General features: G+C 35.7%; 2 protein-coding genes and 2 long non-coding RNA genes across 6 annotated transcripts; 3 read left to right on the plus strand and 1 right to left on the minus strand.

The window, feature by feature from the left end:
* Nucleotides 1–654: 654 nt before the first annotated feature.
* Nucleotides 655–2,659, plus strand: LOC108944281 (uncharacterized). Of its 3 annotated transcripts, none has more exons than XR_001968280.3 (5): nt 655–741; nt 1,538–1,977; nt 2,053–2,297; nt 2,407–2,586; nt 2,619–2,659. XR_001968280.3 is itself a non-coding variant. In XM_070181908.1 (4 exons), exons 2-4 carry the CDS (start codon nt 1,809–1,811, stop codon nt 2,491–2,493), a joined length of 501 nt encoding a protein of 166 aa, XP_070038009.1. In that variant the 5' UTR covers nt 655–741; nt 1,538–1,808; the 3' UTR covers nt 2,494–2,603. The 3 variants fall into 3 exon arrangements, 1 of the variants encoding a protein (XP_070038009.1); XR_011410048.1 differs by having other exon boundaries at nt 2,413–2,586; XM_070181908.1 differs by lacking the exon at nt 2,619–2,659 and having other exon boundaries at nt 2,407–2,603.
* Nucleotides 2,660–3,233: 574 nt separating this feature from the next.
* On the plus strand, nt 3,234–3,968 carry LOC138896663 (uncharacterized). Its single transcript, XR_011410049.1, has 3 exons — nt 3,234–3,326; nt 3,420–3,521; nt 3,612–3,968. It is a non-coding gene; the product is annotated as an uncharacterized lncRNA (long non-coding RNA).
* Nucleotides 3,969–21,431: 17,463 nt separating this feature from the next.
* LOC104112335 (uncharacterized) lies at nt 21,432–23,338 on the plus strand. Its single transcript, XR_011410378.1, has 2 exons — nt 21,432–21,722; nt 22,509–23,338. It is a non-coding gene; the product is annotated as an uncharacterized lncRNA (long non-coding RNA).
* Nucleotides 23,339–23,727: 389 nt separating this feature from the next.
* LOC104112334 (urea-proton symporter DUR3) lies at nt 23,728–27,490 on the minus strand. Its single transcript, XM_009622221.4, has 9 exons — nt 26,972–27,490; nt 26,350–26,457; nt 26,174–26,269; nt 26,005–26,087; nt 25,689–25,909; nt 25,343–25,605; nt 25,013–25,251; nt 24,285–24,934; nt 23,728–24,198 (listed from the first exon to the last, which is right to left on the minus strand). The coding sequence occupies exons 1-9, from the start codon at nt 27,176–27,178 to the stop codon at nt 23,897–23,899; spliced, it is 2,169 nt and encodes a 722-aa protein (XP_009620516.1). The 5' UTR covers nt 27,179–27,490; the 3' UTR covers nt 23,728–23,896.
* Nucleotides 27,491–27,708: the final 218 nt, after the last annotated feature.

Here is a 27,708-nt window from a genome sequence, read left to right on the forward strand (position 1 = left end):
AAGAAACTGCTCCTCAATTTGAATTGAAAGTTTTTTATTTCTTTATTTTTGTTTTTTATTTTAAAATAATTTTAAAACTCCAACTTGAAACTACTCCCCAATTTGAATTGAAAGTTTTTTTATTTTTTATTTTAAAATAATTTTACAACTCCAACTTGAAACTACTCCCCAATGTGAATGGGTAGGTTTTTTATTGTATATATTTTTTTTATTATAGCTAATTTTATTTTTTCTTGTTTTTGGTTTTTTATTTGAAAATCATTTTAAAATTCAACTTGAAACTACTCCACAATTTGAATGGAAATTTTATTTATATATATGTTTTTATTTTTTTTATTATAGCTAATTATAACAACAACAACAACCCAGTAAAATTCACTAATGGGTCTGGAAAAGGGATTAAAGATTGAAACGCCCACCGTGGGGCTCGAACCCACGACCACAAGGTTATAAGATAATTATAAGATATCTATATTTATTAATTGAAATAGAGCAACCAACCAATTAGTTCAAAATTTAAAATTCAAAAGGTTTTTTAGTTAGAAAGGTAATTTATTTTGTCCTAATGCCACTTGATTTTTTGTGATTTTGCCACTTGTCTTAATATTGTGCTTTTGCCTCTCCTTTTTTATATATAGATTAAAGAGCAAAAAAACCCTAAAGCACTAAACTCACAAAAGAAAGCCAAGAACGGAGGGGCAGGATTTTTTATTACTTATCTTGTCATCCCTAGAAGCAAAGGTTCTATTTTCTTCCTCTGTCTCAATCCCACTTTCAACCTTTAAATTTCTATTATTTTGTCTGATTTTGTAGATTTTGACAACTTCTCTCGCCATATATTACTTTTTGTTACTTTTTGGTTCAATTTTATTAAGAATTGAATTCCCGGTGATTGCTTTTTGTGGGACCTTAAAGATAAGAAATTTACATCTTTTTCTGTGTTACTTTCAAACTCATTGAAAAATATGTGTTTATATGATGAGTACAAATATTTTTAAAAGTTCAATTGATGTTATAAACTTTGATGTTGCATATCATCTTTTTTAATTGAGTTGGCTGATTTTTTATTGCTATGATTTATCGTCATTCGTCAGTTGACTTGCTTTGCTAAAATTTATTTTCTTTATAACTTTAGCTAATTTGATCAAATTTACAATTTGATTATTTATTCAATTGTTAAAGTTGGTACTTAGTACTTATAGCAAATAACATTCATCTTTGTATTTATGATGATGATGATGTATTTTAGTGTCTTACAAATTCTTGTTTGTTACCAGACATGGATAAGAATGATCTTTGGAAAAGAACTAATCGCATAACTAATAATCATGAGTCGGAACCTGTTGAGAGTTTTAGGAAAGGATCTACTAATGAAAACTTGCTCACGCAACATACAGAAGAACTTGTTTATCCGGATAATTGCAATATGACTATTGTGCAATATTAAATTTATTATTAAATCTTTTTTTAATTAGACAAATTTGTATCTTTCTTTAATCTTATCTAGCTAACTCATGTATCTTCAATAATTTTCTAGGAAGCGTGGACATGATAAGGGAGAAAGAAATTAGCTATCATTATGGTGGCCATTTTATATTTTCCCCTACTAGAAAATATGTAGGTGGACATTTAAAGAAAATAAATATTGATGTTGATTTCATATCTTTCTTTGATCTGTTGATGACTTAAAAGAGTATTGTAATTTCAATATTTGTGAGGGAGACAAGTTCTTTTATTTGAGAGGTGACAAAATTATTAGTGATTATGATGGACTAGTTGAATGTCATGACGATCAAGATATTAAGAACATGCTTGTCAGTTATAAAATACATAAAGAAAGACCTATTGAGATTTATACACTGCTGAAAAATGATATTTTTATGAGTACTTCTCTTGGAGAAAATAGTTCTAGGGGTGATGAGTCTGAAGAGGTGATGGAAGCAGTTGTAGAAGAACATGAATCAGCAAATTCAACAGGTAATCATTATTTTTATTGATCTTAGTCACCTCTATCGATATATTTTACTTGACGTTATTTATTTAATCTTCTAGGTTCCAACGCTGTGAAAAGAAAAACTAGAGGTCCTACACGGTGCGCGAAAATAATTAATTTACAGGAGGGACAAAAACTACCAGTAGAATTTGACGAGGATCATCAAGCAATGGGTGAGAATGCAAGCAAATTAATTTGGTTTTTGGGCCAAACAGTTAGAAGCCGAACTTGTTGCCCTTTAAAGGTAAATGGTTGGAAAGAGATTGAGCAAGATAAGATCGACCATATGTGGGACATCGTTTTGGTAAGAAAAACTAACAAACTAATAAATTTATAATATTTTATAATTTCTTATGGATTAACAATTACTAGAATATATGACCATAAACTATGATGGTATTTAATTTTTATAGGAAAAGTTTAATTTTGATGTGTCCGAGGGAAGAAAAAGCGCAATTCTTGGTAAAATGAGTGATCTATATAGAGACTATAGGTACTAGCTGAAAAAGAAGTATTTTGATTCAAAAGCAAGTTACCAACTTCGCCTACGCAACAAGCCTAAACTTATTGCCGCAGATGAATGGAAATATTTGGTCAATTGATTTAAATGTAAAGATTGCCGCAGATCAATCTTTGGAGTGATGCCGACTTTCAGGTATTTAAATTGTAAATTGATTTGTTTATGCTTTTTTTATTATTATGTGTTTCATAGTTTGATGATCTCAAGTTTATTAGAAAAATTAATTATGGGTGTGATTGAGATAAATAAAAGTGTTTTATGTTGTATTATTATTTTTGTGATCCAAGGTTTGGATTCCAAATGAAATTAAGCTCTGTTTTTATCACTGGCCTATTCTTATATAAGGGCATGGTACTTTTAATTGTTTTTGTATTTTCATACTCGATTTGTCAATTTTTATGAGTAAAGCCAATGGGGGGTTGGGATCATCTCTAGTAGAAATTGCCCCAGTAATTGTCAATGGAGTCTCTGATTAATACCACGTGTCAGTAACCATTTTAACGGCATAGAGTGCTTCCTGATAATTTATTAAGGAATATCAAATAAGTCTTCAGTCCATAAGCTGCCTCAAATTTTCTTTTTCATTGACTTTCGGATGAATGCCATCTTCAATATCCATTTTGAAAATACGAGAACTTTTTTTCAGAATGAAGGGCATATTAAGCTCTCTTTATATCACTGTTCTTTCCTCAATAACTAATATTCTTAATTTTTTTTTTCAAGAAGAGCACGCAGAACAAGACAAATAGATCGAAACGTTCCTTGCCATCATATATTGGGACCAAAAGTTAGGCAAGACTTAGATACGAAATGGTATGAACACTATAATAATATTTTTAGAACGAATTTAGAAGAATTATATTCACATATTTTATTCTATTAATGATAATGATTATCTTTTCGCAGGACCATAAAAATGGAAAAGCTCCTTCCCGTGTTGAAGTTTTTATGGAATCTCGCAAGAGAAAAAAAGGAAAGCAAGTTGATGCTTTTCAACAAGATGTTATTGTAATGTCGATGTGTTCTCTTTTCTTTTTATCTCCTTTTATAGTATACATTTGTACATATATTTAATTGATTTGCATTTTTTGATTGTAGGTTCAATTCGACCAAGTTAAAAAGCAGCAAAAAGAAGGAGAAATTTCTTTAAATGATGATGATATCTTCGAAAAAGTACTTGGGGCTGAAAAAAATGGATATCTTCGTGTATATGGACCCGAAAAAAATATCAGTGAATATTTTGGTGGTAGACCAACAAAAGTATAATTTACAAAGCAACTAGAATTGAGCAGAAAAGAGGCAAATGAGCGTGTGGAAGAAATTAAAAGGGAAGCTAAGGAACAAATTAAAAAAATCATGAAAGATATGAATAATCAGCTAGCAGAGATGAGTAAACAATGGGAAGAAAAATTGCGAATGATACTTGCAGCACAAGGTCTACAACAAAATGATACAATCTAACGGTAAGTAACTTAGACTTTTATTAATATTTTTTTATATTAATAAATTAGTATATATGTGATTTCTTTAAGGTAGTATTCATATTAAAAATAAAATTTAATTTTTTATATAAAAATGCTTCATTGTATCATTTAGTTACTTTCTTTTTGTTCTATTGTTATTGCAGCATGTGGAGGAGTTATAAAAGCATCAAGTCGACAGGCATATGAATAATTTTTTTCCTCTTGTCAAAGCTTATTGATATATTTCAAACGATGTTTTAATATTTGAATTGATATTGTTGAACCTTTGTTAAATCTTTGCATTTATTACGTAATTGAAGAAGATCTTATGCTACAGTTGCCTAAATGTTTCATTGTCAAAATTTGATTGTATTTCTAAATAGGCTTTATATGAATTATTGTGGCTAATAATGCTTGTGGCAAATTTTTTAATTAGTAGCAATGAAATTTTTAAATTTGTAGCTACATTATATATATATATATATATATATATATATATATATATATATATATATATATATATGAATTTATTGTCATACATAATAAGAACATGGCTATACATTCTTTTCATAGAAAATGAAAAAACTTTATTGCTACAATTTTATGCTTCATGGCAAAAGAAAATGGAATCTAAGCTATGGATTTTTGAATTTGTAGCTAAACATATACTCCTACAATTTCCACGTATCAAGAACATGGCTATTTATTTTTACTTTCCGTAGCAAATGAACAAAATCTTTTAAAATACTTTGAATTAATAATCACGACCAACTTTTAAATAGAATTTTTCCCAACACTCCACTAAATCACTGAGCCAAGAAAATGGCTCCTCTTATAAAATACTCTTAATAAATAAAAGAGGAGAAAGAAAGACAAGAAAATGAAAGGCTCTTGAATTAGTGTGTTTTGAAAAGGAACAACTGATCTCCTTTTACAGGAGAAAAGAACGTCGGCTCCAAGTTTGCCATAGGTATTCTCCTCCGATCAAATTCTTTTTTTGGCTCCAAGCTTGTGAAATAGGCATATGCCTATGCAAATAAAATGGACCTCACTACAGATAGCCAAAAGATATGTCCATCTTACAAATATCTTGAAAGTGTCCAGACATACAGATAGACTCTAGCTAAAACACTTCCTTGGTTTGTCTTCTGAAGAGTTAGATTCCATTATATAATGCTGGATACTTGAATGAAGAAATACAAATTAACAACTTCTCTTCTGGTTTTGTAGTTTTCTTCATACACGTACCTTTCGAGAAATTTGGTTCTTAATATAAATGACGGTGATATTTTAAACTTCAATACCACATCAGAGGGGTGATTTGTGTGGTGTCCAATTTTCGTGTGCACAGATTATAGAAGGGCCTGGTTCTTCTACGTGTTCCTTACACTACAGTTGCGGAATAGTAAATGCAGATAGTAAAGAACACAAGTATTTTTAGGTGGAAAACACCTGGCTCAAAAGGTGGAAAAAAATCACGACCAACTTCCAAATAGAATTTTTTCCAACACTCCACTAAATCACTGAGCCAAAAATAATGTTTACAAAACTCTTGTAAACCTAAGAATTACCTCTAACCCTTTGTGGCAACCAGCCTCAAGCTGTTGCCACAACTTCAAGTTAACTCTAACTTGAACAATACACTCAGAGTACCTAGTACAAATGCTTCTAGAGAAAGCTGAAAGGTACGACTCAAGAGCCCTACTACAATAAAACTAGAATAAAAGACAGACACTTAGAACTGGTTCTTCTATCTGGTTAATGTAGCTTCATGTTCGCACACTTGAATCACACAGGAATTGCTTGCAAAATGCCTTGCTATTTTGCTCTCAATTCTTGTTTAACTTCAGCGTTTGTGCGTACCTGTAAAAGAGAACATCCTAAAATATATAGAGTTAGTAGAATAGGATCAACTAGAGTTCTAATGTTATACTTTTTTATGGTGGAAGAGTTCTAGTTATCTTCAACTTCTAACTCTTCCCTTATCTAGGATAGAGTTCTCTTCAAGTAAGGAGTCCTGCTCCTTATCAATTATGCAACCTTTTCGTTCAGGAGATATCAGATATAACCACTTGTGTTTATCCCCTTCACGTGCATGCCTCGTGCTTGAATCTGCTTGTGCCCTGTGTATACTGTGTATGGACCTGGTTCATGCATGTGTTTCTTTGTCAATCATCAAAACAAACTTACTCAGGCCAACAAATTACTGCTTTTTGATGATGACAAACTCTGTGCTTTTCATAAGCATGAAACCTGTTTCAACTCAGCTCAACATCAACCCAATGTTAGAACACTTTCCATTTTAAAGTCACAAATCATCAAGGACCAAGTTCATTAGGTTATAAACATCACAGTCCAAAGTAAAAAGCACAACCTATCTTCCCCCTTTTGGTATCATCAAAAAGTTGCATAACTATGTTAGATAATAAGATTTTAGCAGATTTTACTCATTTAGACTACTTCATATGCAGTCATGGAGTCAAGTATCACTTATCAATCTAAGTATATTAGCCATCTAAGAAACATCAACAAACAAGTAGAGCAAAAGCAGTGATTTATCATTGATAAGAGTCATCCACACAACGTAGAAGTATATAAAAGTATTGCACCATGAGCAAAAAGACAAAAAAAAAATATCCCATTCGGGTCACTGATTTTCTAATTAGGCTAGGAAGGATTTAAGTCTGGGAAGGACCAGGTTCTTAGTTTATGGCCTGAAGTAGCTTTAATATGTCATGAAGAATGCCTTCATTCTTCTCCTTTTCCTTTGCAAGCTCAGTCTTGAGAGTATCCTTCTCAGTTTCTACTTCAGCCAGCCTCTTCTTCAGCCTCTTAATCTCAACATCCTTAGCCCCACTCTCCTTCTCCAAGGCTCTCACTTTGCTTTTCACATCCACCCTCTTGGGTGAGAGCAGCATGGGCTTCTTAGTCACAAGCAGTTAAGGTGTTGGCCCAAAGTGATCTTTGCTTGTGCTAACATCCCATTTCTTTAGGGGAAACTTGAAGTGAGCAAGCACAATAGTGAGAATGGAACCATAGGGTATGGCATGAATTTCGGTTCCAGTGAGGACCATATCAAGGAGCTGGATAATAAACCCCGGCTAGTTGATCTGCGTTCCACTATCCAAGCACTCCATAAGGACCAGGTCCATGAAGGTTACAATGTGCCTTCTTTCCTCCCTGGGTAGAACAACCTTGTCGACAAATTCAAAGAGCAGCTTGTGGGCAGGCTTCATCTCACTTTTGTACACAGCCTTGGACTGTAGCTCTAAGTCATTGTCAGTAAATTTCCCAGTAATGGCAAGGGAGGTAGGTAGGTTTTCTAGGCTTGGCCATTTCAGCTTCTTGTAATCATTGTACCCTTCAGCAGGTACCCCAAGAATTTCTCCCAGTTCCTTGGCATCAAAGCTCACAGTCACACCTTTCACTACAGTGGTTACCCTGCCATTCTTGATCTCACAGTTAGCCATGAACTCCACAATTTCTGCTCGGACTAGTTTTCCTTCCATTTGAAGGACCATGTCCTTCCATCCCTGCAATTTTAGCTCTCCAGCAGCATCACCATTCCTTCCTTCTCCAAGTCCCTGAGAAATCTATCCTTCAAGATTGTTCTCTTGCCAAACTTTACCATTTTGTCCTATTCTTCATCAGTTTCCTCTTCTTGCTCACTTTCTTCTTCTTCCACTACTTGCACTTTTCTAGATTTCGTGGCAGACCTGGTTCTTTTTGCCAAGGCAGAAGGCTCTGTATCAACAGGCTTTGAAGGGGACTTCTTTTTGGAAGTCTTTCTTTTCTTTGCTTTTGGAGTCACAACCTCTACCTCCTCTGCCTCGTCTTCATCGTGAAGGACCTGGTTCATCTCCGCAATCTCAATTGCCTCAACTGGTTCATTCACTTTCTTCTTTCCCTTTGCATCAGCTTTTATTTTACTCTCTTCTAAGGCTCTTTCAAGTTCAACCTCACCCTGCTTCCTCTTACTCCTTGTAACTCTTCATTTTGCAGGAGGAGGCTCTACCGGGATAGAAGAGGCAACATTTCTCTTCTTGTGTGCCCTAGCAGTTCGTGGGACTTTAACACCTGAACTTTTCTTCTTCTTTGGATTATAGCTATCAGAAACCCTTTTTAATAGATCTTCGAGGGGTTCCTTCATAGATGAAACAGGTTCTTAGAACCTCTTCCTCAACCTAACCAGCCCCTCAGTTGTACTTACATCCCTAGATCCACTGCCTCCTTCTTCTCTCCAACTTTCTTCCTCCTCGACAACTTCCTCACTCTATAACATCATCTCCCTTGTTTCCTCAGTCAACCCAACATGAGTAGGTGAATATTCAATCACTCCTACTTTTCCCTTTCCCCTTACATCTCCTTGAACACCCTCACTCTATTTTTCTTTTCTTTTTTTCTTTTATTTTTACCATATATTTTACCAGACTCAGTAGTCTCTACCTCAACAATAGTACCAACTAGAACAAATCTGTTCTCTAGATTTTCAGCCACATCAGAGATGACCTCAGAAGAAATATTTAGACCAGAGGTTACCTATTCTGTTTTAGACGAAACAAGTTCTTCCCCCTCAGTTGCATACTTGAAAGATTCTTCTGATTTTTGGGGTTCCTCTGCTTGACTGACCTTCAATTTCTCATCCAATATCTTAGATAGTTCACTACCAGCCACTGTCTTACGAGCAAGCATTTTGAATCGCCCTTTCTTAGAGGTAGGTGTAGTTGAAGATGTGGGTGATGATTCTTTGGGTGGTGAAGAAGGGTTTTCAGATGGGTTTGTCATTGATGTGTATAGAAAAGATGTGCGTGTAGAAGAGATGAGAGAAAATAGAGAGAATTTTTGGCGGCTTGAAAAATTAGAAGTGGAGAAATGGTTAAAGTCTAATCAATTTAAAGAGGGAGAGTTGGAGTGGGTAACAGTTGTTTTTGAAGTTCAGAAGTCTAATCAAACTAGGAAAGTCAGTTTGAATGGACGTTGGACTCTTTCCTAGAATCTAGGCAATTATGGCACGCGAGACTCTTTTTTGGTGAAACTAGTTCGTTTGTAACGGATAAACTTGAGGAGATTGGGATTAAATAGGACTCTCTTTTTTATTATGATTCAAATACAGTTATTTCAAAATATGCAGAGTGGAGATTACATACCATGTAGTCTTGATGAACCAGGTTCTTCACCGAGATTCTCTTGTGTAAGTCTGAATTTTCCAAAAAACATAAAGGTAATATCATTGGATATTAATGAGATATTTTAGCACATGGAACAAGAGTATACTAATAAAAGTATGAGATTGAGGAAAATCTAATCTAATTATTTACAAAATTCACAAATTATCTAACCAATTATTGAGTTAGAACTGGTTCCTTTTAGGTGATCTTAATCATCCCTAATTCTAACATGTCAAAGGGAGCTCTACTTAGAGCTTTTGTGAAGATTTCACTTATTTGCTTGTCAGTAGCACATAATTTCACAGTAATCAAACCTTTCTCATAGTTGTCCCTAAAAAAGTGATGTTTAACATCTATGTGCTTAGTTCTTTTGTGATGAATCGAGGTCTTGGTCATACTAATTGCACTAGTGTTATCAGAAAATATGGTAATACAACCTACATCAATTCCAAAGTCCATTAATTATTGTTTGATCCATAACAATTGAGCACAACATGAGGCAGCAGCCACATACTCAGCTTCAGCAGTAGACAAGGCCACATAATTTTGCTTTTTGATGGCCCAAGACACAAGACATGAGCCAAGAAAGTGTGCCATACCTGAAGTGCTCTTTCTATCCACAAGAAAACCTGCATAATCAGCATCAGCATATCCCACTAAGTTAAAATTACTACCTTTTGGATACCATAGGCAGAGATCAGTGGAGCCTAAGTATCTCAAGATCCTCTTACAACAGTCAAATGAGACTCCTTTGGATTTGCCTGAAATCTAGCACAAAGGCCTATACTGAAAACAGTGTCAGGTCTACTAGCAGTGAGATATAACAAAGAACCAATCATTCCCCTATACATCTTCTGATCAACAGATGAACCAGGTTCATCTATATTCAATTTTGTGGTTGTTGTTATAGGAGTGTCAATTTCTTTGGAATCTTCTATTTTAAACCTTTTAAGCAACTCCTTCACATACTTCTACTGATGGATCATAGTTCCATTTGAATTTTGTTTAATTTGTAAGTCTAAGAAGAAATTATGCTCACCCATCATACTCATTTGAAATTCACTCCCCATTAGCTTAGCAAATGCTTTACTTAATCAGTTGTAGTTGCTCCAAAGATTATATCATCAACATATATATGAACTACCAAGAGATCTTTACCTTTTTCTTTCAATAACAAAGTATTGTTAATTTTACCTCTCTTGTAGCCATGCTCGAGCAAGAATTTAGACAATCTTTCATACCATGCTCTTGGAGCTTGCTTGAGCCCATAAAGTACCTTGTCAAGCTTGTACACACGAACATGACATTCCTTGCTTTCAAAGTCAGGAGGTTGCTTGACAAACACTTCTTCCTTTAGATAGCCATTGAGGAAAGCACTATTAACATCCATATGATGGAGAGTGAATCCATGTAAGCAGCAAAGTCTATAAGAAGTCTAATTGCTTACAATCTTGCAACTGGAGCAAAAGTCTCATCATAGTCTATGCCCTCCTCTTAACTATATCCTTGAACCACCAATCTTGCCTTGTTCCTTATAACTGTTCCATCTTCATCAAGTTTGTTTCTGAAGACCCATTTAGTGCCAATCACTGATCTGTCCTTGGGTCTTGGTACAAAATGCCAGACTTGACTTCTCTCAAATTAGTTGAGTTTATCTTGCATTGCATTCACCCAGTCTGCATCCTGCAAAGCCTCAGAAATATTTTTAGGTTCAATAAGAGATAAGAAAGCATCAAAAGCACAGAGGTTCTTCAAAAAAGATATGGTTTTGATTCCAGAGGTTGGATCAATGATTATGTTCCCAAAGGGATGAGAACTTTGATACTTGTAAGGTTTTATAACCAGCTAGTTTCCCCTAGATGCTCCTTCAATGCTCTGTTACTGAGGAGTAGGTTCATGGACAGGTTCCCTCGAGGTTTGAGGATCAATTCCTCTCTGTTCAGTTCCCCCTGTCAGGTGGCCCTAGGTGGAAGGACCTGTTGCTTCTTCTGGTGCAGCTTCAGGCTGGGCTGTGGTTTCATTTGATTTTCTTACCAGCCCAATTGCTTTATCATCTTGTTCCTGCTTCTCAAAAAGAATGTTAGTATCATCAAAAACAATATGTACACTTTCTTCTACACACATAGTTCTTTTGTTATAAATCTTATAAGATTTACTATGTGAAGAATATCCCAAGAATACTCCCTTATCACGTCTAGGATCAAACTTACCTAGGGAATCTTTTCCATTATTGTGCACAAAGCACTTGCATCCAAATACCATAAGGTGGGATATATTTGGCTTTCTCCCTTTAAGTAACTCATAGGGGGTCTTCTCAATAAGAGGTCTAGTCATGCACCTATTTATGATGTAGCATGCAGTGTTCAGAGCTTCTGCCCAGAAACTATTGGGCAGTTTACTAGCAAGTAGCATAGTCCTAGCCATTTCTTCCAATGTCCTATTCTTTCTTTCAACTACTCTATTTTGTTGTGGAGTTCTAGGAGCATAAAAGTTATGATCTATACCATGCTCATCACAGAATTCACCAAATTTAGCATTCTCAAATTCAGTACTATGATCAGACCTAATTGATACAAGTTGATTACCTAGTTGTATCTGAGTTTTTCTAACAAATGAAGTGAACATATCAAATGCTTCATCTTTAGATATTAAAAAAATAGTGTCTAAGTAAACCTAGAGTAATCATCAACAAGCACCATAACATATCTCTTACCACCTCTGCTCAATATTCTCATTGGTCCATATAGATCCATACGGACCAGTTCCATCATCTTGGTAGTACTTATCATTTTCTTGCTTTTAAAAGAGGATCTTACCTGCTTCCCCTTTGCACAAGCCTCACAAACTTTATCTTCCTTAAACTTAATGCCCCTTGCACAAGCCTCACAGACTTTATCTTTTTTGAATTTAATGTTAGGCAACCCTATCACCAAGTCCTTGGAGACTAGTTTGTTGAGTTGGCTTAGACTGGAATGTCCAAGTCTCTTGTGCCAAAGTAGGGGATCATTGTCCAACACACTTAAGCAAGTGAGTTCATTATCTGAAAGTGTGGACAGATCCACCACATATATGTTATTCACTCTTTTTCCCTGCAAAATTATCTTGTCAGTGGTTAGATTAATCACAAAGCATTTTGTAGAGGTGAAGGCTACCTGTACTTCTGTCCATATATCAAGTAGACATTCTCAATAGAGTGAGAATCAGACTTACCTACCTTTCTAACCCCAATGATCTCACCTTTATTTCCATTTCCAAAGGAGACATTACCTCCTTTAAGGTCATCAAGTGAAAGGAACTAGTTTTTGCTTCCTGTCATGTGCTTTGAGGAGCCACTATCCATGTACCATATTTGGCTACTCCCCTTCACTTGAACCTGCAAAATGAAATCAGGGGTTAGTCTTAGGAACCCAAACTAGTTTGGGTACCTTTCTATAGGCAAAAGGATCAATCGCATTCTTTTTAGCCCAACTTGGTAGCCTATTTTTCCCTAGAACAAATTTTTTGTTCTTTTGATCTACCTTTTCTTTTGCAGTGCAATCACTCTTATAGTAACCAGTGTTACCACAGTGTGTGCAAATTTTTATTCTCAGGGAGTGTGAGGTACTTGCTTTTGGGATCCCACTTAGGTGCAGAGTTCCCAAAACCAAGTCCTCTTCTGTTGCTACTATTATGTTCTTGTAGCCATGAAAGTGCATCAAAGGACCTGTTCCATTTACAAGTTCTGTCTAGCTCATGCTTGACCTTGTTCAGATCCTCCTTTAAGACTCTTACCAGTTCATCCCTTTTTATACAACTCATCTTTTATTTTCCCTATATTTTCTTCTAAAATGAGTTGTGTGTGACCAGCTATCTTTTTACTTGTTCCTAATTTCAATTTTAGATTTTTAGATCTAAGTTCTAGGACAGTTGTATCAAGTGCATAAACCCGATTCTTCAACACAGTATTTTCACTTTCAGTTTCAAAAGCCCTAAGTTCCAGGTTTTTGCACTTAGCTTTCAAAATCACACATTCTTTTGATAGTTGTTCTTTTTCATTTTTCACATCCTCGGATTCATCAATCATCTCTAGTAATAGTTCAGATATTTCTTTAGACAAAAATTTAATCTTGTCTTTGAGATGAAAGATACTTAACTCAGTTTCTTCATCAGATTCTCCAATAGCCATTAGTGCTCGTTCATCATCATCATCATATGAGCTTTCATCTGAGTTTTCTCCCCAAGCAGCGACCATAGCTTTGATTGATCCTTTATTGTCGCCTTTCTTGGGATGAACCTGTTCCTTCTTCCTGTTTCTTCATTCAACTCTTTCCTTCTTTCATTCAATTTCTCACAAAGGATAGTTTTTGATCATGTGATCAGTCTTTCCACACTTGTAGCGGCCATCATTGGTTTGCTTCTCTGGAGCTCTTACCTTGTTATAGCTTCCACTTCTTGAAGAACCCTTTCCTCTCCTTAGGTACTTCTTGAAGTCTTTGGTGATCATTGACATTTCATCATCTTCCAGATCAGAACCTTCAGTGATTCTGAGTGCCAAACTCCTTTCTTTCTTAGGTACATCCATTTTCATGGTTTGTCTCCTAAGTTCATAGGCAGTGAGATTCCCAATCAATTCATCCAGAGGGAGAGTGTCAATATTCTTTGATTCCTGAATGGCAGTGATCTTGCTTTCCCAAGTAATTGGCAAGACCCTAGTAAGTATCTTCTCAACTCTTTCTTCTTCAGGGATAATCCTTCCAATAGATTGTAGTTTATTTGTCAATATAGTGAACCTTGTGTACATCTCCTGAATGGTTTCTCCATCCTTCATAGCAAAGTTTTCATACTGAGAGTACAGTAGAGTTTCTCTAGATCTCTTCACCTGAGTTTAACCTTCATGGGCCACTTGTAGTGTGTCCCAAATTTACTTAGCAGTGGAACAACCTTGGATTCTGCCGTACTCGTCTGGACCAAGTCCACAAACAAGCCACTTATTGACTTTGGCATTCTTTTTCCACTTCTTCAGATCCTCAGCATTGCAATCAACTCTTGTCTTTGGAACATCTACTCATTCAACAATTTTCTTCAAAGTAGCCAGTAGACCATCAGTGGCAATGTCCCATAGCTCATAGTCCTCTCCCTGTATGTGATCTCTCATTCCTGGCCATTAAATAGTGGTAGTCTAGCAGTGGATTGCCCTTCCCAATTTTCAGGTGGTGCACTCATCTTGATCTTCTCCTAAGGTGTTAGCCTCTTTAAGAATAACCCGTTCTGATAACAATTGATATTTTATACTTTAATACCACACAGGGAGGGGAGGGGGTAAATTGTGTGGTGTCCAATTTTTGCGTGCACAGATTATAGAAGGACCTAGTTTCTTTACGTGTTCCTTACATTACAGTTGCGGAATAGTAAATGCAAAAAGTAAAGAACACAAGTATTTTTATGTGAAAACACTTGTCTCAAAAGGTGAAAAAGAATCACGACCTACTTCCCAATAGAATTTTTTCCAACACTCCACTAAATCACTGAAGCAAAAACAGCGTTTACAAAACTCTTGTAAACCTAAGAATTACCTCTAACCCTTTGTGGCAACCAGCCTCAGGCTGTTGTGACAACTTCAAGTTAAATCTAACCTGAATAATACACTCAGAGTGCCTAGTACAAATGCTTCTAGAGAAAGCTGAAAGGTATAATTCAAAAGCCCTACTACAATGAAACTAGAATAAAAGACCGACACTTGGAACTGGTTCTTCTATCTGGTTCATGTAGCTTCAGGTTCGTACACTTGAATCACACAGGACTATTTTTCTCTTAACTCTTGTTTAACTTCAGCGTTTGTGCGTACCTATAAAAGAGAACATCCTAAAATATATAAAGTTAGTAGAATAGAATCAACTAGAGTTCTAATGCTATACTCTTCCATGGTGGAAGATTTCTAGTTATCTTCAATTTCTAACTCCTCATTTATCTAGGATAGAGTTCTCTTCAAGTAAGGAGTCATGCTCCTTATCAATTATGCAACCTTTTTATTCAGGAGATATCAGATATAACCACTTGTACTTATCCCCTTCACGTGCACGCCTTGTGCTTGAATCTACTCGTGCCCTGTGTATACTGTGTATGGACCTGATTTATGCATGTGTTTTTTTGTCAATCATCAAAACAAACTTACTCATGCCAATAGATGACAAGGTCTATATATGATGGTTGTCTTCCTTTTATTAATCTACTGCATTAATATTTCTGCTTCAAGGAACATCTCTACAATTTGTTAGCCTTCAAAGCACAAATAACCAACGACCCTAATAAAACTCTGTCCAAAAACTGGACTATAATTTATAGTTGGATTGGTGTTTTAATTTTTGTAGCACAAGGCATGAAAGACTAGTTGTCACACTAAACCTCAAGAGCCTAAGATTAAGAGGGTCCATCCCCCAAAAAATAGGGAACCTCTCGTTCCTTAGTTTCTTGGAAATTAATTAGCAATAACTCTTTTGTTGGTGAAATCCCTTATAAAGTTGGGTTTCTAAGGAGACTCAAGCACTTGTGTCTTTGCAAAATAAATAAATAATCTCACTGGTCAAATCCTACAAAGCTAGCCTTGAACTGCTTGATCTTTTAGAAAATGCATCTATATGAACATGTTCCGTTGTCTATCATTGATTTGACTTTGAATGATCTCGATCGCTGGGACATTTGAAGTAATCTGCCAATGTTGCAAAATTTATTCATATGGCTTAATTAGTAGGTGAACTTCCGACTGGTTAGATAAATGCACCCAACTTACATATATGTCTTTGTCATATAATGGATTCACAGGTAACTAACCTAGCTAGCTGTACTTCTCATTTCCTTTTTCTTCTTGAAGTGATCCTTCTATTTTTTTCTGAAATATTGTATATCAATATAGGAAATTTATCAAAGGATATATGAAGTTATGTTTCTTGGATGGAATGATATGATATGTATGCAAGCGAATATATAGATTTGAATCTTTATATTTTAGCGGTACATGCACTCACTCATAAAACTTTTCGTACTAGGAGTGATGTCAATTAAATTTTCTTTGTCTCACTTAGCAACACCTATCTGAATCCCACAGAAGAGAAACCATCAACTAACAACATTGCCGGGATCCCCTTTTCCAAATATATTCTTGCCTAGAGCGTTGAAAGTGGATTCAGTTACTCATTACGTTAAAATCTTAAATGTATTTCAGTCTTGCCTACCACTAGCCTTAATCATTTCCTTAGTCCAAGCCAAGTTACAAGGAGGGGGAAAAAATAAATGGATTTCCTTGTTCTTACAATTGAAGAATTAATATTTAATTAGTACTTAATTTGACTCTTTAAGCTCTATTTCTGAAGAAATAAAATAGAAAAGAAAAGCTTTAGGGAAATTGCTGCTTTATAGGACTTTGCTAAGTCAAACGGACACAAGACTATAACGACCACCAGATTTCATAAGATTCTTGTGTTAAAATAAGCTATAGTATAGGATATTGACACTGATATCCATCTATTTTAGTATCATTTTTGCTGACAAAATACTAAATTACACATGATCAATACGCGTATTACATATGCAGTATTCTATGTCAAGTAAATCATATGAACTTATAGCCTAGAATTTCAGCCCTTGTAATATGCTCCTTCTGCTCTCACATAAAGCAATTTCTTTGCGATGTTGTTAATCTGTCTCTCTTTCTTGTCAAAGATTCTAGTGTTTCTTTCAGTCCACAAAGCTTGGATATAGACCATCTTGAGTATTTGATTCAAGTTATTCCCAGGTGAGTGTTGTATCTGAAGCCATTGCATCAACTTAACCCATAAACTCTCAGTAAAGCTGAATAAGTGATTCCTTGTCCGTTTTACACATTGGATCAACTGTTATCCCCCACTTCTCTAATCTGTCCACTATGAGAAAAAATTGCCCTTGGTCGAACAGTATTATGATACATCAGACACTTGAAGTGCCTTTTAGGTAGATCACCAATCATCCTTAGATGAATATGCCTTATCATGCTCTTATTCTTGCCTCCTAATGTCTAAATATGGTTGCGTAAATCTCTGGCCTCAAACAACCTTTCTTACTACCCAGCTAGTTTATCTCCTGCAACTACTGACCTTTCATATAATATACATGGATAGATACACAACTTGTCTTTCTTGCTTTCCAAATCCCAACATGCCTTAATTTGCTACTGCAGCTCTATTCTATAACTTCAAATTAGTCAAATTGAAACCACCAGCTGCTTTTGGTACACACACACAACTTATTCCAAGCCACCTGTGCTCTTTTGGTGATTGTATTATTCTCAGACCACACAACTTATACAATATGCTTCTATTACATCTATCACCTAGGAATAATGAACAGTAAGGCTGTATACCAAAAATTACAGTTGAATCCTACCTGCATAAGAAAGCTTTTTTGCAGTCCATGAAGATATCTTTGTTACTATCTTTTCAGTTTCATGGTAGCGAAAGGAATCCCCAGGTATTCAAATGAAATCTCTCCTTGTACCTATCACAGAGTCTGCAATATTTTCCTTCTCTCATCATCCAAAATACACGAAACTTGTAGCCAAATTTGCTTGTAAACCACAAGCAGCTGAGAATCTACCAAATCTGTCATGCAACATGTGCATTAGATTTACTGTCTCCTTTGGCAAAGAGTAGAAGGTCATCTGCAAAACTTAGGTGAGTGATGCCTAATTTTGGATGAAATTTAAACTCTTTTTCATCTTTCAGTCCATTTAAGCCCCGACTCAAAATACTCCATAGCAATTGCAAAAAGAAATCTCCCTGCCTAAGTCATCTTCCAGCATAAAGGCTTAGTAGGTTCCCCATTCACCTCAGAAAGTCCCAACCATTCCATTACTGGTACTAAGTATCTCCACTCCACAGGTCCCTGACTGTACAGTTTCTAGTAATAACTAAACATTAATATAATTTAATCTAATTTCTTGGAATTTGGCTCTTAAGTTGTCTAACAACTCCAAAAATTTGATATAAAATTTCAAGTAACATTCCAAGTGAAATTTCAAAAGCTGCCAGCAAATAAAGAATAAGTCTGGATAATGGATATTGGTGCCAATAATCTTAATGCAAAAATTCCTACAGAATTTGGAAATCTTGTTAATCTGAAAGAAATATATCTTGGTTCAAACAAGATATTAAGTCAAATTCCTAGCTCTTTCTACAACATTTCTGGCTTGGAAATAATTGTAGTTATTGCTAATGAGCTTTCTGGAAATCTACCTTCTAACATTGCCACATTCCAAATCTTAATGGCCTATACCTTGGGCTGAACCAGTTAAGTGGGACAATTCCTAGTTCTATTTCTAATGTCTCCAAGCTCACTATCCTTGATTTGGGTCGAATTTGCTTATTGGGGATGTAACGATGAATCTTGAAAATTTACAACAGCTTGACGTGATCAACTTGCAATAGAATCAATTGACAAATGATCCTTCCACAAGTGATTTATGTTTCCTTATTTCCCTGTCGAACTGCAAGCACGCGCACTTGAGGGGTATACAAATAGGACAAAATTCTTTTAGCCTTTAGTAACTGGTCCAATTCTTTTGAAAGGTTCCTTGCCTTCGTAAATGGCATCACAGGTGAAATCCCTGTTGGAGTACTAATAGGGGTATATCAGTTCTGAGTTTGTCCTCCAACTTCCTCAATGATTCTTTGCAATTCGAAATAGGAAATTTTGAGGAGTCTTATTGATTTAGATTTATCAAGAAATCAATTCATAGGACAAATTCTAAGCACAATTGGACAACTACAGAATTCGGTGAATATTTCATTGTCGATAAATAATTTTGAAGGTTCTATACCTGAATCATTCGGAGACATGGTTGCTCTTGCATACTTGGATCTATCTAGAAATAACCTTTCTGGTACGATTCCTGAGTCTTTGATGAATCTTAAACAGCTCAGCTATCTTAGTGTGTCCGCTTACTGGTAAGATTCCAAGTGAAGGACGTTTTGCAAATTTGACAGCTGAATCTTTCATGGATAACGCCAAATTATGTGGAACATCTCATGAATTCAATGTGGTGAAATGTAGAATCAATAGCCCGAAAAGCAGAAACACGAGAAGGGCTTTAACTTTTGTTCTTGCATTAATTGCAGTAGTCACTCTATACCATTTTCATGCATGGTTTGGCTGCTGAAATATCGAAAAAGAAATAGACAAATTGCTATACCAGATTTGATTGGCCAATCCCATACCAGAGGATCTCTTACTATGAAGTTGTTCGAGGGACAAACAACTTTGACGAAGCCAACTTGATCATTGGCAGTGGATGCCTTGGATTAGTATACAAAGGAACGAAGGCAACTTGATTTGCTGTAAAGGTTTTCAATACAGAAGTTCAAGATGCATTTAGAAGGTTTGATTTTGAGTGTGAGGTTTGCGTAACATTCGCCATAGAAATCTTGTTAAGGTGATAAGGAGTTGTGCTAACCTTGATTTTAAAGTGTTGGTGCTGAGTACATGGCTTTACTCTCACAAATTTTCTGTATTTAAACCAAAGATTGAAGGTCATGATTGATGTGGCTTCTACAATGGAATATTTATATGAAAGTCGTTCTAGTATTGTCGTCCTGTGATCTAAAACCAAGTAACATATTTTTGGATGAAGCCATGGTTGCAAGAGTCAGTGGCTTTGGTATATCCAAACTTATGACAACAGATAAAATGATAGCACAAACCAAGACGTTAAACACTATTGACTACATAATCTCAAGTCCTTTTTATTTATGTTGAACAACATAATCTAACTCAGTGTAATTAGTGTCACATTTTATTAACTAAATAGAAAGATAATTAAGAAATAGCATATTATGTCATTTTTTGTTGATAAAAATATATGACGAATGTTTGCAGAATACAGATCAGAAGGCTTAGTGTCAACCATGGGAGATGTTACATGCTACAACTATGGTATCTTGTTAATGGAGATCTTTACAAGAAAGAAAACCCACATACGATCTATTGGTTGGAGAATTCAACTTGAAGAGATGGGTGTTCGACATTCCCTGATATATAGAAGATCGAAACTTAGTTTCTGCAAAGTGCAGCAGCAAGCCAAAATGGAAGGTAAAAGTTCTGGCGAGGGCCGAATAGTACTATGAATCGAATCTTAAATGTTTATGGGATACAAGTATTAAGAGTTCTACCATTGAATTACAAAATATGAATGGTAACAACTTAATTCATATCTTTGTAAAAATATGTAACACAAACTTCGGAGACTCATGGCCTCCCTAAAATTGAAGAGGTTCTACCATCGTACAAGTCACTCCACTATGATACAGACTTTTTTGAGTTATTAAATTTGGAGCTTAGTTTAACACTAATCCAAACTTGTGTACAGATAAAGGCAAACAAGAGATTAGAATAGTGTTTGAATTCATCATCTGGACTTGGATCATCTCACAAATCAACCAACAAATGAACTAGATTGATTTATATACTGACAAGGTATCATAAAAGACTGGTTTATTCTTTAAAAAAAATACAGATTTGTCTTATTCGTTAGTTCAATTCAATTTCAACCTAAAATTCAAAAATCTATCCCAAAATCTCCACCTAATTTACTTAAAATTTAGTCACAACCTCCAATCTACACTTCAAACATACTCCTGTCAAAATCACATCGAAATAACTACAAACTCTACAAACCTAGTTTATGAGTGAAAGCTTCAAGTCCTTCAATCGTAGATTTAATTTTTCTTATAATAAATCTCTGAAAATCTACGTTAACACCATGATCTACACATCAAAAAATAACACCTAATGAATTAAGTGTAAAACACTTCAAACATACATGAATATTCAAATCTGATATTTTGAACTCATTTACATAAAGTTTCAATTTTTTCCTTCGGATCTGAAATTGTATCCACTATTTTGAATTTTTTCTCTACTGAATAATTGATAGAGACTCGCTGAGAATTTTCTCCTACTCGGTTTCTCATCTATGGAAGATAGAGTTTCAGAATGTTTATTAATTAAAATTATAGCTCAAACAAATAAATAGATACACATAAAATTCAAATAAATAAAAACATTTGAGCTGATTTAAACATAAGAAAGAAAATTACAATGGATCCGTGAACTGGTTCAGAACTCCACTCCTTCGCATGGATTAGAGAACCAATATGTGCTCCGTTTGAATACATATTATTTTGGTTCTGTAGGTAGGTCGGGTAATAATTATGGGTTAGATTGATATAAATTGAAATTAAATTTAAAATAGGTACATGTGGCTAATAATTTTGGATCGGATAGGTAAATAATGTAGATTTCCCTACATTATAACTTATAAGTAATTTAAAAAATTTAATTCAAAAATTCAAATAATTAAATGAAATTGAACTAATTTCATTTAAGTACAAAAAGTTTTTCGAATAAATTGTCAATTCACTTTTTGGCCTTAAAGTTCTATTTTGTGTTTTATATTTTATTTTTTTACCTAAACCTCTCTCCCTAACCACAATTTCGTGTTTTGTGAACTCCTCCGACCGGCAAAGGGCGACGGCATCAGCGATTCGGAAACGGCGACTCCTCTTCTCTTCTCTGTATGTCTCTCTCTTCTTTCCTCTCTTTTGTCGTATTATTTTTGTTTTAATTTGTTTCATCCTCGTTTGTTTTAATTTAATATAGTGAATCATTCTTCTATAATTGTCGGTTATCAGTGAATTAGTTCAAATTCACGGTGAAGGAGATGGTGTAGGAATGAAGAATGAAAGGTTTAATATGATGCGTAATTTTGGGATATAAATTTGCAGTTACTGAGAAACCAACCAAATTAGGTATTTGGGCGTCACAAATTGTTATTGGAAAATTCGAACAGAATATTCTCAGAAATTATAATTTAAATTTCTTAATTCAAGTGACAAAGGTTGGTTGAGGGAGTTGTGACTTGGGTCACAAATTCACGCCCCCAAGGCTTAGTTCAAGTGGCAATGGTTGAGGACATGTTCAAGCCCCGCGCCATGAGAACTAAGCCTGATATTTAAGTGGAGAACAATAGAGGGGTGGCCCATTATCCCCGAGTTTTGAAGGCTGCTGTTAGTCCTAACGGTTGGCCCCGGACGGATTTCTCGGTCATTAAAATAAAGTCATCTTACTCTGTTTGTTTTATAGTTGAAGTAGAAATATCGTAGGGTTCAAATAGAGTGTTTCTGCATTTGTTGATTTGGGATCTTGGTGGCATGACTGACTATTTGGAGAGAATTGATTTTGCTCTCACTGCTAGTTACTACATGAGTCTGAACTGGAATTATTGTTTTCTCCATGCCACTTTAGTGTGATAAGAACCAAGGTAAAATTCATCTCTTTATTTGCTCTTTTTATGCTCTCAGAGATGAGTCGATCAAGGGAAGCAACCACCATGAAGCGGAAAAGACCAGACTTGGATTCACCTACTCGGGGACTTCCAGATGCTGAACGTGTAGTGCTCAGTCTGGTAAAAAATAAAAGGAATCTGGGCATCTGGGTGGTAGAGGTGAAAAAGGAGGCAAACCTTCCACCAACTCTTGTGGATAAATCCCTGACCGCACTCGTGAAAAAGAAGTTGATAAAACAAGTTGTGAATATCCAAAATAAGGGAAAGAAGCATTACATGGCTGTTGAGTTTGAACCTTCGGAGGAACTGACTGGTGGTTCATGGTACTCTGAGGGAAATCTTGATAAGGAATTCATCACCGTTCTCAGAGACACATGCTTCAAGGTCATAGAATTGCTGAAAGTTGCTACTGTGGAGGGAATCCACAACTTCTTGAAGAAAAGGAAAGTTGTTGAGTGCACAAGTCAGCAAATTGCGGAAATATTGAACTCTATGGTTCTAGACAATGCTATTATAGAGGTGAAGAGCACTGGATTGGGAGAATATCATTCTATTCCTGTTGGATCAGTTTGTTATCGAACTTCAAGCGGAGTTGCTTTAGGGACTGGTCCGAAAACAATAGGGCCAATGGCTTCAATTCCATGTGGTGCTTGCCCTAGGATTAGTCAATGTTCACCCAATGGAGTTATATCCCCACAAACATGTGTCTACTACACTAAATGGTTGAACACTGAATTTTGATGGACTTCTGAAAAGTAAATCCGGTGTACACTGCACTACCACATATTGGTTGCTATCTGATTTCTTGTTAATCTTTTTGTTTAGATGGAAACAACTTTCTGATTACTCACAGTTTTCAGTTTTTATTAGAATGTTTGAACTCAGTAGAAATATTTGCTGCTTTTTTATGCCTTGAAATCTCTTCAGGCTGATCGGAAAGATTGTCTGGTCATGTTACCTTTTGCTAATAAAAAAGGTTTCATCTAATGTTTGTTGGCCTCTCAAAGTGCGATGACAATTCTCACAAACTATCGTGGCATCCTTTGACATGTGTCAGTTTCTTACTAGGTAGCTAACTGTCACTTGAACAAGTCATTCTACCATCTGAATTTATTTCACTAGAGATGAAAAGCTTCACTACATGAGGATAGCCAAAGAATTGGCACATGACTTCTTGAAGTTCTTCCAATGTTTAAACAGACATTCCAAAACAAAATTCAAACAAGACAATGATGTACTTTCAAAAGCAAAACCTCACTATTTTCGGGGCATGAAGCCAAGTCATGGTACTTTATACAATCATTGTAGTCACGTTAGTTTGCAGAAAGTGACAGTATGTATAAGGCACCTCTGTCTTATTTTGGACTTAAAATACACACTGATCGACTTGTTTTCTCTGGGAATTCAATGACTTGGTGAAGCTACAATCTGATCGGATTCGGATGCTTCCTTTCTCTTGCTCCTTTCTTTCTCAAGGAAATACACCCTCTCTACTTCAGGTATTGCTATAATAAATGCATTCAGCTTGGAGTTTAAGTCTTCCAATTTTTCCATAACTCTGTCATTTGTAAACATGCCATTAAGCACAATTTGGATTGTTCCCCAGCTTTCCATCAATGGTAAAGCAATAATAACTGCTGATCCTACTGTACCCCATACAATAGCTATTACAGCCCAGAATGTGAAGTATCCCTTGCTAAATTGCCCTGCATTATCAAGTTTGCAACCAATTAATCATCGAGCATTCACACTAACACTGAAGTAGCAGAAGGATTAAATTATTCAGACTTACCCACAGGAAGTGTAAGAATAGGCCAGAGAAGTACTATCGCAACTGTGAAACCAATGCCCCATTTGATTATCCATGCTTTGGCTCTGTTGAGCTTTTCCTCTTTGAACTCTTCAGGTGGCAATTCACTCTTTTCCTTTTCAACCACAGTGATCTGCTTAGTAGTCTGCCAATCATAGTTCTGGGGCCTTAGAAAGCTACAAACAGCATGAATAGCTCCACCAGTAAGTATAGAAACAAGGTTTCCTGCAAGCATTGGCGCATTTCTACCAGTTGTATCAAGATTTATCCTTCCATACTCGATCTTAGTGACCGATAACCAAGTGATAATCCCTAACAAACAGCCAACAACTGTCCCCAGGATTGCGCCAAAACTGTTTGCTTTTTGCCATAAAAGCATGAAAGCAATTGGGAGAACAGCTGATCCTATGAAAACTCCCATGGCTAAATACATCCAACCTAGAGAAACCCCTGCCTTGTTCAAAACTACTGCTAAAATGCCCATGAAACAGCCAAATCCTAATACAACTCCTCTTGAAACTTTTAGAATTTGTTTTCCACTTGCATCAGGGTTGATGTATGCACGATAGATGTCATATGTACATAATGAAGAGACTGCAATTAGCTCAGATGAACCAGCTGATGTGACAGCCCTAATCAATACAGAAGAAGTCATATAATTGAAAGTTAACAGAACCATTTCCACGCATAGTTCTTGATTAGGCACTTACATAAAGAGCATTGTGAGGAGAAGAATCGACCCCCCTTTTCCCATCAAAGCAATAGCTGTAGCTGGAGGAACTAGTCCATGGCTAGCCTCACTTGCTGTTATTGGTAAATCAAGAGCTAGTGCTCCAAGACCTAGTGATGTTGCCAAAGAGAATGGCACAGCAAACCAAACAAGACCACCCAACAAATAGCCCTTATGCGTCGATGATGGTCTTGCAGCAATGGCACTTACCCAGTACCCCTACATTTCAATATTTATGGTTATTAGTAAATGATGGTTACAGAGACATTCCATAAGCCAGTTTCTTGCTAAATTACACGAAAGAAGTTACATTGTCAACGAAAACTGTGCCAAAATTTCCCACGATGTTGATGATACCAAAGACAAGACCACCTGAACTCAACATAGTAACATAAGACCCCTTGAAATTCCCAGTAACAGGACCACAAGATTGTCCAACATGGGATATTGGCTCTTGACAATTTCTTGACTTGCTTGCTACCTCTAATAAACGTCTGTAAACGAGGCTTGGGCTGCCAAGTTCATCGCTAGCAACATATACTAGGTACACAAAGATGACTAAAACCACGTGTACTGAAATCAACAACCAGAAAATTTCTTAGATGAGCGCGTGAAAAAGAGTAAAAAAGCTAATATAAAGAGTAAAATTTAGATACCTATGACAGAATGTATATAGCTAGCCAAGAAAGTAGCTTTTAGCCCTCCTGCTAAGGTGTAAATTATAACACCAAGAGGGATAAGAAAACTTGCAGCATATATATTGACGCCAGTGAGTGCATTAACGACAGCTGATCCACCAAGAAGCAACATGGCTGTTACTATAATGTTCGTCAAGAAGCAAAACCCCAGAAAAACAAGATGAGCAGCAGTTCCCCATCTGAAAATAATAGTAGTCAACAAACTGCCTGCCCAAAGAGAAGTTTTTAAGGATACAGCAGAGTTATCTTCATCTTTGGAGTTTCCATTACAAACCTTGCTTTGACGATTTCACAGACTGTATGAGCATAAGGAGCTTTTCGTTTGATCTCTATTGCCATCACACCAAAAAGGAGCACCTGTTTTGTAACAAATCTCTTTAGAAACAACTCAAAAGATTTTTCTTCCTTCCTTCCTTCTTGAGAAGGTCAAGAATAGTATGTACCTGAATAGTAGCTCCACTTGCATACCAAAAGGGTCCACTAATTCCATACTCCCAGGCTACATTAGAACTTTGCAAGATTGTAGCTGCCCAAGTCCACTGCAAAAGAAGATGTTGCCATTAAGTTGATTGTAACTTTGAGTTACATTGGTATTATTAGGTAACAATAAAAATGGTACCTGAGACACAATTACACTTGCAATAAGTCCTGTTTTGACATTTCTACCAGCTGTGTTGAACCATTCTGATGTATGACGCGAACCAACATATCTTTTTTCCAGCCAAACCTTATAGCAGCGCATAGAAAATTACAAATAGGAAAGATGATAAAGCTATAATCCCATATGCCGAAGAGAATCAAATAAGTATATTACACATGCGACTCTTTTACATAATGATTTTGTGCCTTGCCAATTGAAGGCACAGTTATCAGTTAAATTGCTGCTTGTCGAACAGAGGTGATCAATCCACTATAAAAACTATTGCATGAATGTTGGATAAGTTGAAGAAGATAATAAGCAAAGTGGCTCCATAGGCCATAGACGATGAATATTCTTTAGGAATTAAAATTATCGCAGAATATGCATTTTACAGATTCTGGAGAAGCCAGATACTAACGTATCTAAATTTCTTTGAAAGTTATAAAAGAAGGACAATTGGAAAAGGTTGCTCCAAATTAAAGACAATGCCTCTTCTACCCCCTCGGCCCACCCTCTCCCCTCTCGTTAGAATTTAACTCATATACGCTAGCTGACATTATAATCAGTAAGAAAGAGAAAAGTAAAAGTAAAACTAGAATACCAGGAAAGAAGTGAAGACTGCGAAAAAAGCTCCAAAACCAAGAATGACAGAGTAGCCAACACCCTGATTAAGAACAGGTTTTCCTCCAAAAAAGTTGCTTTGCCTCACACAACTATCCCCATCTCCAGAAACACTATAATATTTGGATGAAAATAGAAAAGGTGGACAGTTTGAAGCCATGTGAGTGAACTGATCTCTTGATTTCATATAAGAACTAAGGTGTAAGAATCTTTGTATTAATGTTAAAGCTATGATAGTCAACTGATTTAGTCCTACTTAAGACAAAAATAATTTAGAGCCAACAAAGTAAGCAACTTGGAATTGCAGAGGCCATTTTCTTGTGACGTTATGTACTACAGTACTTACTATAAAGTCTATGGAAATTTGTGCAAGTCAAACCAAAAATGGAGTTTTCAATATAAGTATTAGATGAATCTTCAAGTTGGCAGTGACAGATTCAAGGGTCACTCTCATGGCTTTGAGAATCTTTTGTCTTGGAGTAGCTGGATATTTCTTGGTTGAATAGTTCCATTAAATAAAAACAGAAACATTAGTTTTGAGTGATTATTTGTGTAATAAAGTAAAGCATGCATCCTTTGATTATTGATTTTAAATTCAGAACTCAGTTACTAAAACTTAATATCTCTATCCTAAAATTTAGGACTCATAACTGAGATGCGTGGTTCGACGTATATTTCATTTAAAGTGTGTTAATTAAATTGGGAATGGTGTGACAA

The sequence above is a fragment of the Nicotiana tomentosiformis genome, chromosome 8, assembly GCF_000390325.3.
Source record: "Nicotiana tomentosiformis chromosome 8, ASM39032v3, whole genome shotgun sequence".
Taxonomy (NCBI): domain Eukaryota; kingdom Viridiplantae; phylum Streptophyta; class Magnoliopsida; order Solanales; family Solanaceae; genus Nicotiana; species Nicotiana tomentosiformis.